Here is a 17,945-nt window from a genome sequence, read left to right on the forward strand (position 1 = left end):
TGTCAGGTAAGGTCTGACCCCCCCCTCCCTGACATCTGCCCCCTTTGCCATCCCTAGCAGCATCCATTTTGACCTGGGGCAGGATGGAAAGGCATGGGGGCTGGCACAGAGGGGGCATTCATGATGAAAGGAACATGTTTTCCAGCTGCAATACCCCTGTGAGGAAAACTCCCAACACAAAGGGCGCTTTTGGATTGCCTGGCCACCTTGGGAATGCGGAGCCCCTGCATTATCAGCATTAGCTCTTTTCACTACATGTCCGCTGTCAGAATGGTCCCCTAACATAGGCCTGGCCGGGGACATCATCTGCATCCAGATATATGGATGGATTAGGTCCCAGCGAAGCACCGGGTGCACAGCTGCCTTCATACGGAAGGCCTTATCGTATTCCATCCAGCGGACCCTGCAAAGTCCGAATAACCTATGTGAATTATGTCCATATACTGGAGCAGGGATGAGGCCCTTTCAGGCTGCACCCTAACAAGCACCCCAGCATAGATTAAAAAGATGGGGTACCAATTAGCGTAGATTCTATGCTGCGGCGCTTCAAGCGCTCTTTGTCCCATTCATCCAAGTCTTCTCTATCTTTTTTATCTAACTCCCTGTATAACAAGGAAAATACATCTGCATATTCTCCCCGTAATATCTTTTCCCTGGTGGCTGCCGTGAGGTGGTCACCTAAAGGCATAGCTAGTTCCCCAGATGGCAACTCTTTTGCTGGCACCATCTCATAGGTTCGATTATCAGGAGGAACACACCCTGTCCACACCCTCCCTGCAGATGCTGTCCAGGACAGGATGGGGGTGGCATGCCCACAGAGGCAGGCGAAGATCCCCCAAACAGTGACGTCTGTAATCCACCAGCACCCTGGTTGTCCACCAAAGTGTTAGCTGGGGTTACCCCATCAGCTGTAGGCTGAATATGTGCAGCCCCAATGGACCCGGATGGAATCGGTGTACTGATGGCCCTAGACAAGGATGCCAGTACTGGCGTAGACACAAACGACCCAGCAGAAGCCTGTAAGCCTACTGGGCCCCATGGCCAAGTTACGTCAGGTGTTTGTGTCACAACTGGCCTACCTGACGCCTGTGACGGGCCCACGAAAAGCACCACTTGCTGTTCCTCACCCCCTTGCTCAGCTGGGCCGTCCTGCATCTCGACCAGTCATGCGTCTTTGTCCTCAAGAACAACAGCTTGGCCCAAAGCACCTAAACACCAACTTTCTATAACAGAGCGAAACGATTCAATACCTGGTTTTGAAAACTCTCCGTAGATGATCTAGCCGATTGCAACATGGGTGAAGGACCCTCTAAATGTTGTTCGATGCCAGCCAGCCTATCCAAGATGGCCCTACTAACCAGGGTATCCCAAAAGGCATCCATAAAAGCAGGCGAAACAGAACTGGCAAGTGCCAAAGGAACCGATGCTGTGAATGTATGTGCAGGGTCCATGGGTGCTACTGGTACCGCCGCCACCTGTGTAGAAACTGCGCCCACTGGCGTAGAAGGCACCGTAGCACCCATCCTATTAGGCAATTGCGCTGGGCCACCAGGGATATAATGCGCGGCCCCATCGTTAGGCCGTTTACATGGGGCTGCTTGTTCTGCTGAAACAAGGCCAACCCACTTAGGGGTAGGCTGTTTTCCTTTAGAAGCCCCGATGCCCTTCTTTGGAGCCATGCCAAATCTTCACAGAGCACTGCCTAGGCCCTACTTACCAGTCACAAATGCGCAAATAGAATAAGCGCACCCACCCAAGGCCTGATCACAGATCCCTAAAATGGCCACCAAAGCAAAAACCCGAAAAGGCGTCGCTGCAAGGAAGGCCTAAAATGGCCATTAGTAAGAAAGGCCTAAAATGGCCGCTGTCAAGAAACGCCTAAAATGGCCACCGTTTCTTCCCAACTTAAAATGGCCACCGCTCCCCAAAAGCTAGCCTCCCTTGAGCAAAAACCTGCCCTAACTGTGCCAGCTGAGGGTGACTGGGAGGCGTTTTTTTAAAAAGATCAAGGGACTAAAAGGGCTGAAGCAGCCTTACCACGCTGTGACACCCAACCGGCCACCGGACATGGTAGAGGGGAGGACACAACTCTAAACTCCCTCCCCAGAGCCTACAGCCTACTGTCCCAACAGGCCCACCACCAAATTGCCCCCTTTCAGACTTGAGCAATGCTGGCGCTAACTGTCATTGTGTGAGTGAGTTGCACAATCACCAGATTGCGCCGCTGCAAGGATCAGGCCGCCGCACTTGACAGGCATTGCTCAGTGCAGCATGAACTCGCTGCCACCCACAACTAATCGCCCACGCTGTCGAGTCAAGCCGTCGCAAGCCCTGTAAGCCTGTCTGACTGCCGCTGAGTCTCCGTGCCACTGCGCCACTGCTGAGAAAGGCCGAGAGCCTCAGACAGCAGCAGAGTCCTTGTGCTCAGTCTCAACGAGCACGCAAGAGAACTGCTGAGGCAGAGGATAGGAGCCAAGCCTAAATAGGCTGGCTCTGCCCCCTGCCTGGCACTGCGCTTCTCGCAGCACTGCCACCCACAACTAATCGCCCACGCTGTCGAGTCAAGCCGTCGCAAGCCCTGTAAGCCTGTCTGACTGCCGCTGTTCAGCTCTCTCCCGCCAGCACAAGCTCGGTGTGAGTTTGGGCTCGCATACTTGCTGGCACAACCAGTCATGGTTCCCTGGAAAGGCACCTTTATGATTCATGTGTTTGTCACTTTCATACTTTATATCTTTAGATGGACATTTAAAACCTCTTTGATGCATCCTTTAAAAATATCATGTGTGAAATAGCCATAATAGCCCAAAGATATAATTCTGAGTATTTAAATAGGAACCTGGTGGCTTCTGTTTCAACTTCAGAAGCTTCTTGACATACAGCTGCCACCACATGTCTTGTCGCAGTATTCTGTTAGTTGCAATGCAAGTTGTATCTTGAGGAAAGTGTTGTGATCATAAACTCAATTTCTTGGATGCGATTTCCCCCTAACAATAAGCCTCGAAACTGACAGCAAACTTGTGCAACTTTTCAACTTTGGAATAATTAAGCTATCCTGTGACTTCCCATGTTGGTTCAATTACCTCGCATAAATGTCCTAATGCCTTCTGTCCTAGTAGTTTCCCCCTTGCCTTCATTGATGTAGCCTGCCTTGAGATTTTAGCACAACCCAGCTTTTCTCAAGAGCACAGTATTCCTTTCATCCCACTACCACTCCTGGTTGTTAACAAGAGCTGTGGCAGCCAGAAGTGGAAAATTAGTGTTTTAAATGTATCTCCTTTCTATTACAGGGTCATTCTGAAGACAGCCCTTTCTACTCCTTCAGAAGACTTCTGCCTGCTGCTATTGCTGCCTCCTGCTGACCAGCCACTGGAGCACAAAATCAAACGCGTGGAATGCTCGGTAATGATAGCAGATGCTTTGCTGGGTTTTCTTCTCCAGTTGTACAGATTGGTTCTTTGCAGCTGCAATTGATGTGTGTAGTTCAAAGGAATAAAAAGCCACAGACAAAATGGTCAATTCAGAATGGAGTATATATTATAATTAATTTTGCTGCACTTTAATTGTTAGAAGTGGAGCATCCTGAGATTTCTATTTTTTCCCCCAATCAGGGGAATATGTTTATGTTTCCTTTGCATTTATTAGAGCAAAGTCGTTATTGTGTGAACCTGGAGTACCCAAAGTGTGGGATGTAAATTTGATCTGCAATGTAGAGATATATCCTGCGTTGACTGAACTTAAATTTATTAACAACAGATGTACCAAGCTGTGGTGAAATACCTTGCACCCCAGGAACCTAAGATTCATGGCACGTATTGGCATTGAGACTTGCTTCTACCCTCAATATTCATTTGGCAGATTCGGGTTCAGTCTCCTATACCCCTTGTCAAGTAGTCCTGAGAAGGACTGTTTGATTGGTTGATTGTTTCCATGTGTGTAGTGTTAGCAGGAGATCCTACGATTGTCTGGCAGCCATAACTTCTAGCTCTTTAGCGTTATCCAAGATGCACCACAAGGAGGCGAGCTACAACTGCACCCCATCAATGTAGAAGCAGTGTTGACTAAATGTCTTTCAGAACAGAGTGTTAATGTGAGATACTTAGAAGTTTCTGTTTGAGAATGCATAATAATTTGAGAAAGTGTTTGCCTCTTCATAATCTGCAAAAAGGCACAACTGAGGTTTTTTCTCAGTACGGTCTGTGGAAATGCCCTGTTCTTTGCATGTCTGAACATGAATTATACTTTCATTCTTCTGTGCTATCTTAGTGAAAACTTGTATTTGCTTTAAAAGCAAGGTCACTGGTCAGCTGACCAACTTCTTTAGCAGCAGGAAAATAATACATTTTGCCAGTGTAATTTTTGACTTTTTCAGGAGTGCTGCAAGAGCTTCCTAGAAAGAAAAAACTTCCCTTGGTTCCTTTTCTTCGTTTAGATTTGGCAACTGGGAGAACATGAAGGTAACCTGAAAAAAAGGATTTTTAACTCCAATAACGAAACACTAAATGAAATTGCTGCAATGCAGTTGGAAATGATAGGCAGTATCAGATAGCTGTTGCAGTAGTCCTTAATGAGATAGCATTAACATGTCATCCCACTGGAGAGAAATGATCTTTGTTTCATAACGTCAGTTTCAAATGTTTCTAATCAAACAAAAGCTCCTTTCCTACAGTGAATTTTGCAGGCATTAGTCTTAGTGATTTAACATGGTGTTAACATGGTTTAGTATGGCACTAATAGGTGTTTCCCTGAAATTAGTTTACTGAAGAGCCTCCCAGTCAGTGAAAAAATCTTATGCTTGTCTACTGAAATCTGTATTCCTTAGAGTTTAAAGTGAATGATGTCATTGTATCATCACTGCAAATGGTAGCTGCAGGAAATTTTAAATAATAATTATTAATTCTTCGTAAAATTTTAATAAAATGCAATGATACAGAATCAGAACCCGAATATAGAGCAAACAGCACGTCTAGTTCTCAGATTAAAAACAAATGAAGGAAGATTATGTACACAGTTATAGTTTCTCGTTTCCATTCCTTTCTAAAGTGTAAGGGCTGTAATGCAGTTAATAATTATAATTAATAATTCTGCATCTAATAGCCATCTTCATCAGTTCTCAATGTGTCCTTCCTTTATGCACAACATTCTCAAGTTGTACAGATTTATCCATTAAAATCATAGGTTTGTGTTGTTTGTTGTCTACCTGGTAATTAAGCTAGAGCTTCTACAATAATGTTGCAATTCTGCATGAAAGGTTCTTTCTGTTGATATATGCTTCTGGATTCTAATAGCACTGTTGATGAGAGAACCCCTCACAAGCCTCATAAAGCTCTTCAGTAAGGACTGGCTAATATAGAACTTGTTCACGTACTATGGCCAAGGCTAAGAAGTTGCAGTATGTTGTACCTCTCAACATGCTAATGCCTTTAGGAATGTGTGCTTGATGACCAGAGGTGTGGAAACCTCACAATGGTCAGCTCTTCAAAACTGAATAATGATGGACCTGGATCCTATGGCGCATGAGTAGTGTTGCGGTAGAGGAAGGCAGCTTCTCTGCTTCCCCTCTCACTGCAGCCTTCTTTGTCCAACAAAATAATGCTTTGCATCTATTACTGACCCAAAGGAACAGTGTGAAGAGGGCAAATTGGGAATCTGCAGCAGGAGGGGAAAATTGGCAAAACCCACCCTCCTCTCCTTCACAAACAGAAGAGCTGTTTTGTTAGAGGAGCTGCTGTTGTACTGACAGAATGGCCCCACAGAACCCAAGCCATGATATTCACACAATAGTTATTTCTTGGTACTGAGAAACCAAGATTAAATGAAGAACAATAAGAATGATGGTTATAAGCTTCTATGAGAAGATCTCTGTATCTTTTCCTTTCCCTTCTTTTCCTTTTCCATATTTCTATGTATAAACTAATAAAATTATTTATAAAAAAAGAGACAGAAAGTTGTTGGTGGGGGATTCTTGGAGAGGAAAGGTTCTTTACTTCCATCCTAGCATAGGGACCACAGCTTATCTAGTCTCCAGCCAGTCAACCACAAGCCCCACCAAGGCCTTGGCAACCTTACTTCAGGCAGGGCTGGGTGCTACATTGGGGAACAGTGCTCAAATGAGGCATAGGTGGCATATCAAAGAGCAACATGTGGCATTCCAGTCTTCAAGAGTTTCCCTGTTTATTTCAGTAAAAGAAGCAGGTCCATGTATTCATTGGAAAAGGCCACCTGTATGCACAGAATATTTCTATGTGAATTTAATTATGCAATAATCTGTGGTCACTTCAAAGGTTGATTGGCACCCCTGACAGCATCAGACTTTAGAAACAACACACAGTACAGCCATTATTTATACTGTCCTAATAGCATCAAGGATTTGGTGTAGTGGTTAGAGTGTCAGACTCGAATCTGGGTAAGGTTGCCAGGTCCCTATCTTTTAGGAGTGGGGGGCTCCTGGCTCCTCTCTGGGATCTTCAGGCACATGTGCTTAGTGCATGCACTATGATGTCATCGCCCAGAAGTGACATCATCATGCTAGGCATGTTGCAGGGGGGACACTCTAGTGTTCGGCAAAGAACTCTGTAGTCACAATAGAATTTTTTGCTGAATGCTGGAGCATCTCCCCATTCTAGGTGACGTCATTGCATTGGGCACAGCAGGTGCCGCGGGGTTCCCCCACCAGCCAGCTGGCCAGCAGGTGGATCATGGGGGCCAAAATTAGGGGGAAACCCACACCCATCGGGGGGATGGCAACCCTAAATCTGGGAGATCTGGGTTCAAATCCCCACTCAGGTATGAAGCTCAGTGAGATTTTGAGCCAGTCTTGTGATCTCTCTCAAGCAGTTTAACCTACTTTAAAGGGCTGTTGTGAGGAGAAATGGTAAAGATGAGAGCTAATGTATAGTGCCCTGAGCTCTTTAGAGGATAGATGGGATACAAATCCAGAAGACTGGACTGGAATAATGGTCAGGGTCAAAGAATGAAATACATCCCAAAGGCTGTTCTAGACAGTAGAAATGGTCTGTTCTGGACTGATGATGTAGAATATACAAGCAGTTGTATGTGTGGCTAGATTACTGGGAAAATTCCTAGAAATATGAAGAGTGTTAAGTGCATAAAACCATTGGACAACAGCTTGGATATATATTCAGATCTCCTGATTAAGAGGAATAACATTTAGGGGAAGTTTTTGTATAGACACTTAAGAACATAAGTACAGCTTGCTGAATCAGACCAGCAACCCATCTAATTTAGCATATTGTTTCACACAGTGGTCAACTAGTATCCCTGGAGGGCCAAACAGGGAGTGGAGGCCAAGGCCTTCCCTTGGTGCTGCCTTTTAGCACTGGTAATCAGTGGTTTGCTGTCTCTGTTTATAGGGGAGTCCTTTTACTTGCCATGGCCAGTAGCCATTGAGGAGGAGGAGGAAGAGATTGGATTTATACCCCACCCTTCACTCGAAGTCTCAGAGCAGCTTACAAACTCCTTTCCCTTCCCCTCCCCAGAACAGACACCCTGTGAGGTAGGTGGGGCTGAGAGAGCTCTTTCAAGAACTGCCCTTTCAAGGACAGCTCTTGTCAGAACTATGGCTTGCCCAAGGTCATCCAGCAGCTGCAAGTGGAGAAGTGGGGAATCAAAACCAGTTTTCCCAGATTAGAATTTGCACACTTAACCACTACACAAAACTGGTAGACCTCTCCTCCATGAATCTGTATAACCCCCTTTTAAAGCCATTTATACTCATGGCCATCAGTATGTCCACTGGCAGCAGATTTAACAGTTTAATTACTCACTGAAATGTTTCCTTTTTTCTGCCCTGAAGCTATTTCCCAAAAACTTCATGGGTGCTCCAAGTTCTATTATTATGTAAGAGTGAGAAAACACTCCCTCTATTTACTTTCTCTACCCCACACATAATTTTATAAACCTCTGTCACATTTCCCCTTAACAGTCTTTTTGTAGACTGAAAACTTCTAGATTCTCCAGTTTTTCCTCATAGGAAAAGCACTTCAGCCCTTTAATCATCTTGGTTGCCCTCTTCTGTACTTTTTCCAGTTCTGCAATTTATTTATTTTTATTTATTTTTTTAGATACAGGAATCAGAACTGTACATAGTATTCCAAATGAGGCCTTTCTGTAGCTTTATACAAAGTCATATTGGCTATTTTATTTTCAGTCCCTCTCCTAATAATCCCTAGTATAGAATGACTTTTTCACTGCTACTGCACACCGAGTTGACATTTTCTAGTTTTCCACTGTTATGCCGAAATTTCTTTTGTTCTCAGTATCAGCCAGTTTAGACCCCATCAGCATATATTTAAAGTTAGGACTTTTGGTTCCAGTGTACATCACCTTACACTTGCCAACAATGAAACTAATTTGCCATGCTTTTGCCCACTCATTCAATTTAGAGAGATCCTCCTGTAGCTCTTCACTATCCACTTTCACAATCCTGCACCATCTGCAAACTGGGCTACAACCCTGCTCATCCCCAGTTTCGTATTATTTCATATTATCACTCTTGTCTAATATTGGGAAATAGAAATATTAAATAACTGACAATCTGCTGCCCTTTAAAGGTGCCTCTGTTACGTTACTTGAGGTGATAGCTTCACTATACCTAATGGTAGAGCTAGCACTAATGATAACCTGTCATATCCATAATTAGTTTATACCCTTGCTTTTTATGTGGAATGTTGCAGTATGCAATATATTAATTATAAGCCATATTTCAGATCAGAGTAATCAATGTTTTACAATACATAATATGAGCAATATCCAATCAGCCGGATGCAGTTCGCAAAACCTTCCTAAAGTGAATATCACAGGAGTATCTGTCTGGATCCAAAAAACATTTTCCTGTGATATTCACTTTAGGAAGGTTTTGCGATCTGCGCTCGGCTAATTGGATTTTGCTCTTGCTGAAAGCAGACATAATTGTAAGAGCTTCAAGGTTACTGCTCTGTATACGATATTTCCTGAGGAAGAATTCCATTTGAAACGTTGAAAACAGTCCAGAAACAACGTTGAATAGGATTTTTCTTATGATTTATTGGAACTGTATTTTATATAATTGTGAACTGTATACATTTCAAACAGATATTATTCATTGCATAAAAAAAGAATTATCTTTATGACTTATTGAAACTGTATTCTGTATGCAGTTCAAATAGACATTATACATTGTATTTACAAATTGTTTGACTGTTGACACTTTGGGGTCTGATGTTTACAGTTGTTTTTTGATTCTGTCTGCAACATTAGACCATGTTTATCATTATTGTTTAATGTTTAATACATAATATGAGGCACTACTTATTCATTGTCCTGTGTTCAGTGCAGTCCCACATGGGACTATGCACATGCAGGCCCATGTGCACTCAGGGGTCCTTTCGTAGAAAAAGAGCTGCAAGAGCTCATTAGCATACCTATTAAGCTATTAGCATAATAGCTCATTACTGACATCACCAGAAGTTATATCAGAAGGAGAAGCAAAATGGGGGGCATCTTCAAAAGCCTCCCCTTTCCTTCCCCAGCCGGCCTGCCAAGGCAGGCTGGGGGGGGGGGGGAGCGAAGAGAGAAGGGGGTTACTATTCTATGGGGCCATAGAATAGAATGGAGAGATCACGCCGCCACTGCAGCACACCATAGAGAAGGGGTTTAAACTTTAAACCCCTTCTCTCTTTGCATCCCCCCCAGGCCACCTTGGCAGGCCAGCTGGGGAAGGGGAGGGTTTTGAAGATGCACCCTCCCCCTGGTTTTTGCTTCCCCAGTTGGCCTGCCAAGGTGGGCTGGGGAGGGGGGAAGCGAAGAGAGAAGGGGTTTAAAGGTTAAACCCCTTCTCTCTAGAGTCGCAGTCTCTCCATTCTATTCTATGGCCCCATAGAATAGAATGGAGAGATCGTGCCGCCAGTGCGACACAACACCAGCGAGAAGGGGTTTAAACTTTACACCCCTTCTCTCTTCGCATCCCCCCCCCCCAGCCCGCCTTGAACTGCTAGGAGATTTGATTTAAAATAAGCCCCTAAGTACTTACTGGATAAGTATCCTTAAGGATAGGGCTGCCAACTTTGGGTTGGGAAACTCTTGGAGATTTGGGGGGGGGTGGAGCCTGGGGAGGGCAAGGTTTGGGAAGGAGAGGGACCTCAGCAGGGTATGATTCCATAAAGTCCACCCACCCTCCGAAGCAGCCTTTTTCTCCAGGGGAACTGATCTCTATAATCCAGAGATCAGTCGTAATTCTAGGAGATCTTCAAGCCCCACCTGGAGGGTGGTAACCCTATCTAAGGTCAGTAATTTCATTCCATACAAACAGACATACTCTAATAGCACCAAGTGTAACGTCAAAGAAATTCCTCTAGGGAATAAGAAATGTGTATAAAAATTAAAATATCAGGAAATATGACATTTCTTGAAATAACCCCAACAATGTCAATTAACTGTTATATACTTCTTATTTTTAGGGTAGGCTGAATTTGCTCAGGTGATGGCATGAGATCAACTGATTGGGCAAAATTATCCACAATGGAGGACATGGATGGTATGAATGTAGTACTTAATTGAGAATTTTAAAAAACCTTCCCAAACACATTTTCTCATGTTTTTCCCCAGTTAGATATCTTCAAAGCAGATGGGTTCAAAATTTGCATGCTTGCAATGACAGACATGGGTAATTACTGTAGAAAGTGGTATGTATCTAAACACTTGGCTTTACTGAGAATCAAAAAGTGGTTCCTGTTACATATTTAGGATTTTGAGCATCAGGACCAGGGAAAAGAAATATCTCCTTCCAAGAACAGGGAGAACAGTTGCCAGTCTGAGCTACCGGCCTGAGGGGAAATGGATGAACCAATGAGACTGGCCCAATTACTTTCATACATTTACAATTTTTATACTTGGGTATCCACACCAATATACAAAAACTAGAGTGGACCGTAGTTCTGCTTGATAGGAATTGTATTTGACAGGAATTGCACAAGAAGTTCCCTGCTTTTCCAAAGTACCAATAGTTTTCTAAAATTCACTCTTCTGACTTAGTAAAAGATAATGGGCACATGCTATCTGATATATTCTTTACAGGCCTTTTTACATTAAAAACAACAACAACAGAACAAGAGTGACACTGTTCAGTTGTTTCTTTGCTTGATCAATTGTGTGTGCTTATGTTTAAACACTGGTTCTAAAGCCAGTGCTAAAGAATATGTCAGCCAACTTAAATAAAATGGTAAGGATTTATATATCAGAATTATGCCATTCTTTTCAACAACTTGGGAGGCAGCCGGAACTCCGTTCCTGTGCGTTCCTGCCCAAAAATAGCCCTGGGCACATGCTATCTGATATATTCTTTACAGGCATTTTTACATTAAAAACGACAACAACAGAACAAGAGTGACACTGTTCAGTTGTTTCTTTGCTTGATCAATTGTGTGTGCTTATGTTTAAACACTGGTTCTAAAGCCAGTCCTAAAGAATATGTCAGCCAACTTAAGTATAATGGTAAGGATTTATATATCAGAATTATGCAGTTCTTTTCAAAGATTTGTAGTGCAGCTTGCAATCACTGTCATTTATATAATCGCCCATTCAAATGCTGATTTAGCACATTCCTGATGACTTTTGATGGTACAATATGATTCACTCCAAGAAAATAAGATTATACATTTGCACATGCCTCTTTGGGACTGTATCTCGAAGCTGACTCTACAGAGATGTCTCAGATGACAAATTGCCATCCACACTTTCTTCTTTTTGCCTTGTGGATGGAGGCTAACTGTACAGTGATTTAATGTAACTGGCTTGCAGTAGTGCCTGAAGCTACATTCAGCATTTCAATACAAAATTACGTGCAGTGATATAGGCTGATTTTTAGCTTTGCTGCAGCGGATCTGTGCGGCTGCAGCCCTAGAGACTGCTTGTGGTGGGTGCTCAGAGCAACACTTCACCATAACAGGGCTACACGGGTGTGAAGCACAAAGGGAGAGCAGGTTCCTGCGTGGGCCTAAATGGAAACTTGTTCCTGTCCTCTCCAGTCTGACCTTAGCATGTGTGTACAGCTGCATGCACACTGCAGTGCATTGGCTATTACATGGGACAAGAGGCTTGGAATGAGTAACTTATGGGCTGGGACAGTATATGCTTGCATGGTCATCGAAGCTGATTTTTTAGCTATCACTGTTAACTGCCCTTTACAGGAGAAAGACAAGCTAAAATAATGAAAAATTCTGTGTGACCAGTTAGATAGTAGCTCTGTTTGTATTATTTTTAAAAATAGTTGTTTATTTCAGCAGGTGACTCGTCATCAAAAACAGAGGAAAAAGATCCACCCCAGAGTCCTTATTCTGTTGAAACGCCATATGGCTTCCACTTAGATCTTGATTTCCTGAAGTATGTTGATGACATTGAAAAAGGAAATACTATCAAGCGGATTCCAATTCACAGGAAAGCAAAACACCCAAAGTTCAGCACTCTGCCTCGGAATTTCAGTCTTCCAGAAAATGGATCCAAGGCCTATTCCTCCTCCCAAAGTAAAAGCTTTCTGACACAGAGGAAAGCCTCCTTAGGGACAGAGGAAAGTACCCTTCTTGTCACATCCACAGAATCATCACCATCTTCAGGCTATCTAAATGAGCCAAGTTACAGAAGGAAAGCCCTCTTAACAGAGACCATCAAACAAGATTCTGCTAATCTTGAAGAGGAGACTAGTAGAGGGAGGCCTCAGCTGCTGAGGGCATCAAGTATGCCTGCCACACTTCCACCAATCCAAAATTCAGAAGACAGTCAGCTAGCAGCAGGTTCTCCACCACTAGACCCTTTCCAATCTGTGGATGGAAAGGGCTTACAATTTGATTTTACTCCTGTAAAAGAACCATTGGAATTAGATAACTCCTGTGGTTCTTCATTAACAGTCTCAGGAAACCTAAAAAATGTGAAACCACAAAGCAATATGGCCGCCTATGCTAGCCAGAAACCCACAGATCAAGAGAACGCTATTCTTGAGCACGACAAGCAAGAAGTAGAGCTTCCTGAGGAAAGAATACAACTCAGTGCTCTATGGCAAAGCCAGCATTTAATATCTGAAGAACTGCTTGTAGTTACTGAAAGTGCAAAAGAAGAATGTAGCATAGGAGAGACTAATAACTCTCTGCAGTTAGTCCAGAGTGTATTAGATGCTTCTGGAACTTTGGAATACATGTATGAAAGCCAGTCTCAGGAAGAAAGAGAACTGAATATATGTGAGAGTGTTCCACAGGTACTCAAGGAGGATGAAGTTGACAGTATTGGCACTAGTGAGATGGGGGCAAGTTTGCATCCTGAGGCTTTGACTGATGAAGAACCTGGCAAGGTAATAGCCTTGAAGCAACATATTGCCATTCTGGAAGAGCAGCTAAATAACAAAACAGAGGAACTTGAGCAGATCCGTGTCATTTTGAAGCAGCAAGATAAGGAGATCAAGGCAAAAGAGAGAAGTATTGAGATGCTCGCAAGCTCCAAAGCTCAGCTGGAAGAGAAACTCTGTTGGGAGAGCACCAAAGAAATTAAACCATCCATGCAAGCTAACAGTGCCCTCCAGTGCCATGATGCTGCTGTGAATACTGAAATTGTGCATGAAAAGGTAGTGAAAGGGGCATCTGACAAAGGGATCAATGTAAGCATCACCATACCTATGGAATCTGTAGGATGTGATGTTCATGAGGCTAATATGAATATGCAGCTCACAGAAGTAAGCAAAGAGATTGTCCATGCAAACCATGAGAGGGTAAGCACCCCTGTTAGTGCTGGAGAGAAAAACAGCACATTTTTTGGAGTGGAACAGTGTATTGATGGTTCCATTCTTGAAATGAAGAATAATGAACTGAAGATTGATGAACACACTGAAAATAAGAAATATCAGAATGAAGTATGCCAGTGTGGCACGCTGTTGTCTTCTGCTAGTGTTCCAGCTGGTGGAAGATGCTCAGAGTTTGGCGATGCAAAGGAAAAAGGAAATGAAACTGTTTTTAAAAAAGATTTTAAGGAAGATCTGAATGAGGAAGAGAGCCACCCAGAACCAGTGGATTCACCTGCAGATCCCTCCATACGCCAGTATGTTAAAAAAATCCAGGACCTTTTACAAGAACAGTGGATGTGTCTAGAACATGGCTATCCAGAACTGGCCAGTGCAATTAAGCAACCTGCCTCAAAGCTCAGTTCCATTCAGAACCAGCTTGTTAATTCCTTGAACTTGTTGCTCTCTGCATACTCAACACAAAAACCAACAGACAAGGAGAATTCCAACACACAGTGTCAACAGTTGGGTAAATAGTATTGGCAGAGCCAGTCATCTTTTTTTTTTTACATGGGTGTCAGTGGGGCTCGAGTTTGGGGTGTGTGGAGTGTGGGGGTACATTTCATTAGAGCCTTATGGAATCAACCTTAGCTGCAAGCCCATTCCTGTGATACAATCTATTGATGTCATTTTAGAAATAAAGCAAAAATGTTTCTTTAATGACTCATGAGATTGTATGGGATGGAACTAGGATTGCCAGGTCCCTCCTGGCATCCAGCAGGGAGGACTTACCGGGAGCAGCGGGGAGGTCCATCCAATGTACAGTCTATGTCACTGCCCATGTGACCTGGAAGTGACATCATCACATCCAGGACATTGGTACAATGCTCTGGTATTTGGGCAAAAACTATGGTAAATTTGGCTTCTACCATAGAGTTTTTTGCCCAAATACCAGAGCGTCCCCTTGACATCCTGGATGTGATGACATCACCTCCGGGTCACATGGGCAGTTTTGTAGACATGTTGGATGGATCTCCCTCTTTGGGGGGTAAGTTCCCCCCACGGCAACCGTAGATAGAACCCATGGTACAAGCTTTTTCTGGGTTCAGACTAATGATGCTTGGGACCTATTAGGGTCACATTGAACAATACTGAATGAAATGTTTGCTGCTTCAACTTTTTTCAAATGTGTTTGTTGGGGGGGGGGAAGGAAACGAAAAGATTTTTGGGTGAAATTTCTTTGCCATTGAAAAGGCCTTTCTCCCCCAAAAAATAAATGGAAACAAAATTTCATAAAAGAAATCTATAAAAATATATAAGCCAAAATTGTTATAATATCAGTGGGACCTAACAGCTCATAATAAAACAATCAATTCCCCTTATGCCATATCACTATTCATTTATTATAAAAGCTGCCTCTCCAGAGACCAACTAGAGATGGCTCACGAAGTAAAATAAAATAATAAAATAATTTAAAAACACTGGAATAATTACCATAAAAACAAGCCAGGATAATAGAACAGCATAAAAGCAGCCTAGATTTATGTTAATATAATACTCCTTAAGTTAGAAGCTGATCATAAAAGGCTTAAAAAGGTGGAGCCCCTCAATCAGAAGCCTGGCTAAAGAGAAATGTTTTGGCCCGTTCCTTGGAAGAGAGTAAGATAGGCACTAGGGACACCTCAAGGGCAAGGGCATTACAAAGGCAACACATCACCCTGAAAAAACTCTTACTGTAGTCGCTACCCACCTTACCTTAGTGGACAGGGGTACAGAGAGCAGAGTTTGAAAAAAGAATCTTCACTGGTGGGTTACATAGTATGGAACAAGGAAGTCCTTCAGACACCCCAGCCCCAAACTCTTTAGAGCCTTACAGGTAAGAATCTGCACTTTGAATTGTACCCAGAAACCAATGTTCAGCCAGAGCAAACCTGAGCCACCCTAAGACTCTTTCAGGTACTGAAAAGTGGGGTATAAAAACCAACTCTTCTTCTTCTTAATTTGGAGAATATCAAATCCACCATAAATCTCAACTGTTTGCATGATGATAATTTGTTATCTGGAAAAGAATTGTAGTTGTCATGGAGGCCTTGAAGCCCATGTTCAAGTTACCCAAGGCAATAAATCTAGACTTCAGTCTGTACCACTTTACTGCTCAAATTGGAAGTCCATTTGGAGGGTAATAATTATACCAACCAAATGTCTATGCTGTCTCTATACCCAGCAATTTTCATTTTGTGTTGCACAAAATAGACACAGGATAGCTCTGATATGCTGCTATTTGATATGCCATAGTATCTCTACTTTGTTACCACTCTGTCCACCCCAGTCCAAAGCTGGAAGTAAACAGAGTACCAGGTCAGAGCCATCTTGGTAACTGCTGACTATGACATCTTATGTTAAATCAATGAATAGTTAATGATTTATTTACTGCTAGCCTTGAGTTAAGCATTAGTCGTCACAGATTGGGAACATCATTGGTCTCCAGTTCTGTGGTTACTAAGACAACAGAACAGGTACTATCAGTCTTCTTAATGTATTCACCTTCCATTTACTATACTTTCTCCTATTTTTCTCTGCTCATAAGCTGTTTAGCTTGTTCTCCTTAACTGAACAGTATTGACAAGTCATTCAGGCCCTGGTGGCATCGGAAGCATGATGGGAATGTGTTTTGAGAGGCACATTTTTAAAAACAATAAGTCAAATCAATATTAATTCTCCAAATTCAATATTAATTCTCCTCCTTTGCTCAGCAGCATGAAGAACTTTGATTGATTGATATATGTAAATTTAATTGAGATGTTTTCAAATTCATTACAAAGTGGGTTAGTAGAACAAGAACAAGGATAAGTGACTGCCCTGGATTTAAAAATGTCAGCAGTTTTTGATAGCAAATTTGAACCAATGCGGTCCTTAAAATGTAGCCTGCAGGAGGGACTAAGTCACATTCCTGAGGTTTTAAAAAAGGTCTTTTCTATATTACTGTGATTACTTCCTCTCTTTCCTGTTGCCTCCAGCCAAGCTAGATCTTCTCTTTGGAGTAGAAGGACATTCTTTTCAATTCCTTTGAACTGAATATGAGTTTCCCATATCCAGATCAAGCCCTCAAACCAGTCTACCATACTGGTGGTATGTGTCTTTGTTTTTGTCTTGACTGAGCTGGATGGGTATATTTTTGAAGATCTCGTGGACCATTACAGTAAAGATTGTCCAGGAAAGATGAACATTCATGCTACTAGACACCAGAACGTTTAACAGAAGTTGCTATTACTATTATTTCTTCAACAGCAAATGTGCCACATGGTATTTTAAGGAATGTCACAGGGATTTTGATCTGATGTAATGCCTAGTAATTCTCCATTTAAATTATTTGCTCATAAATTCAAGGAAACATAGGCCTGGTTCTTACATTATCACAATGGTGTGTCCTTTGCTGAAAAATGCTTGTCACGGGAATACCACACAGTTGTTATCATATGTGTGTGTGTGTTATCATGTGGACTAGCAGGTGTATCACATTTTATGTTTCCACACAGCCATCTTCTCTGTGTGGCATAGTGCCAGATATGGCAGCTATGTGAAGTTTCTGCCACACACGGTTGTTTTGACAAGCATCTGCACTGCCACTGTAACACAAGCATGGGGGCTTAGGATCAGAATGAAAGGGGACTTCATTAAAAGTATATCAAGTATATGATCGAGCTGATCTTGTATGGAAATAAACTGAACAAAGTGTATGATGAAATTAAGGACAAACTGTTAAAAAAGTCTTGATACTTTGTGTTTTTAATATTTCTGTTAGAGATCTCTCCAAGCACAAGTCTTAAATCAATTATGAAAAAGAAAGACACTGGTTTTCATGCAGGAGGTAACAGCACCAAAAAGAACCTTCAGTTTGTTGGGGTAAATGGTGGGTAAGCATCAATTAAAGAGACAAAAATGTCTTTTCATGTATAATGATTACTTGTATGTAGGGATGGGTATGAACTGGGAAAATGGTGCTTTGTGGTACATTTGATTACACAAACTTTCACAAACTGGTTCATGGCTTGTTTCATTTGGGAGTTGGTAGAACAGCCCCCTCATGAGTTAGAGATGCCAAGCTCACAGGAAGACTTCAGCAGGCTCTCCTCCACTCTCCATGTTTGGTGATAAGGTTGCCAAGTCCATCTTCCACCCCCAGCGGGGG

At 42.7% G+C, this 17,945-nt stretch overlaps 1 protein-coding gene across 1 annotated transcript in view; it reads left to right on the plus strand.

Moving 5' to 3' along the window:
* Positions 1–10,479: 10,479 nt before the first annotated feature.
* Positions 10,480–17,945, plus strand: part of KANK4 (KN motif and ankyrin repeat domains 4) — a 22,822-nt gene continuing 15,356 nt past the window's right edge. The window contains exons 1-3 of the mRNA XM_015415225.1: positions 10,480–10,531; positions 12,279–14,285; positions 17,559–17,670. Coding sequence (XP_015270711.1) covers positions 10,483–10,531; positions 12,279–14,285; positions 17,559–17,670 — 2,168 coding nt within the window. The 5' untranslated portion in view covers positions 10,480–10,482. The remainder of the gene's footprint in view (positions 10,532–12,278; positions 14,286–17,558; positions 17,671–17,945) is intronic.

The sequence above is a fragment of the Gekko japonicus genome, unplaced genomic scaffold (assembly GCF_001447785.1).
Source record: "Gekko japonicus isolate JY-2015 unplaced genomic scaffold, Gekko_japonicus_V1.1 scaffold199, whole genome shotgun sequence".
Lineage (NCBI taxonomy): Eukaryota > Metazoa > Chordata > Lepidosauria > Squamata > Gekkonidae > Gekko > Gekko japonicus.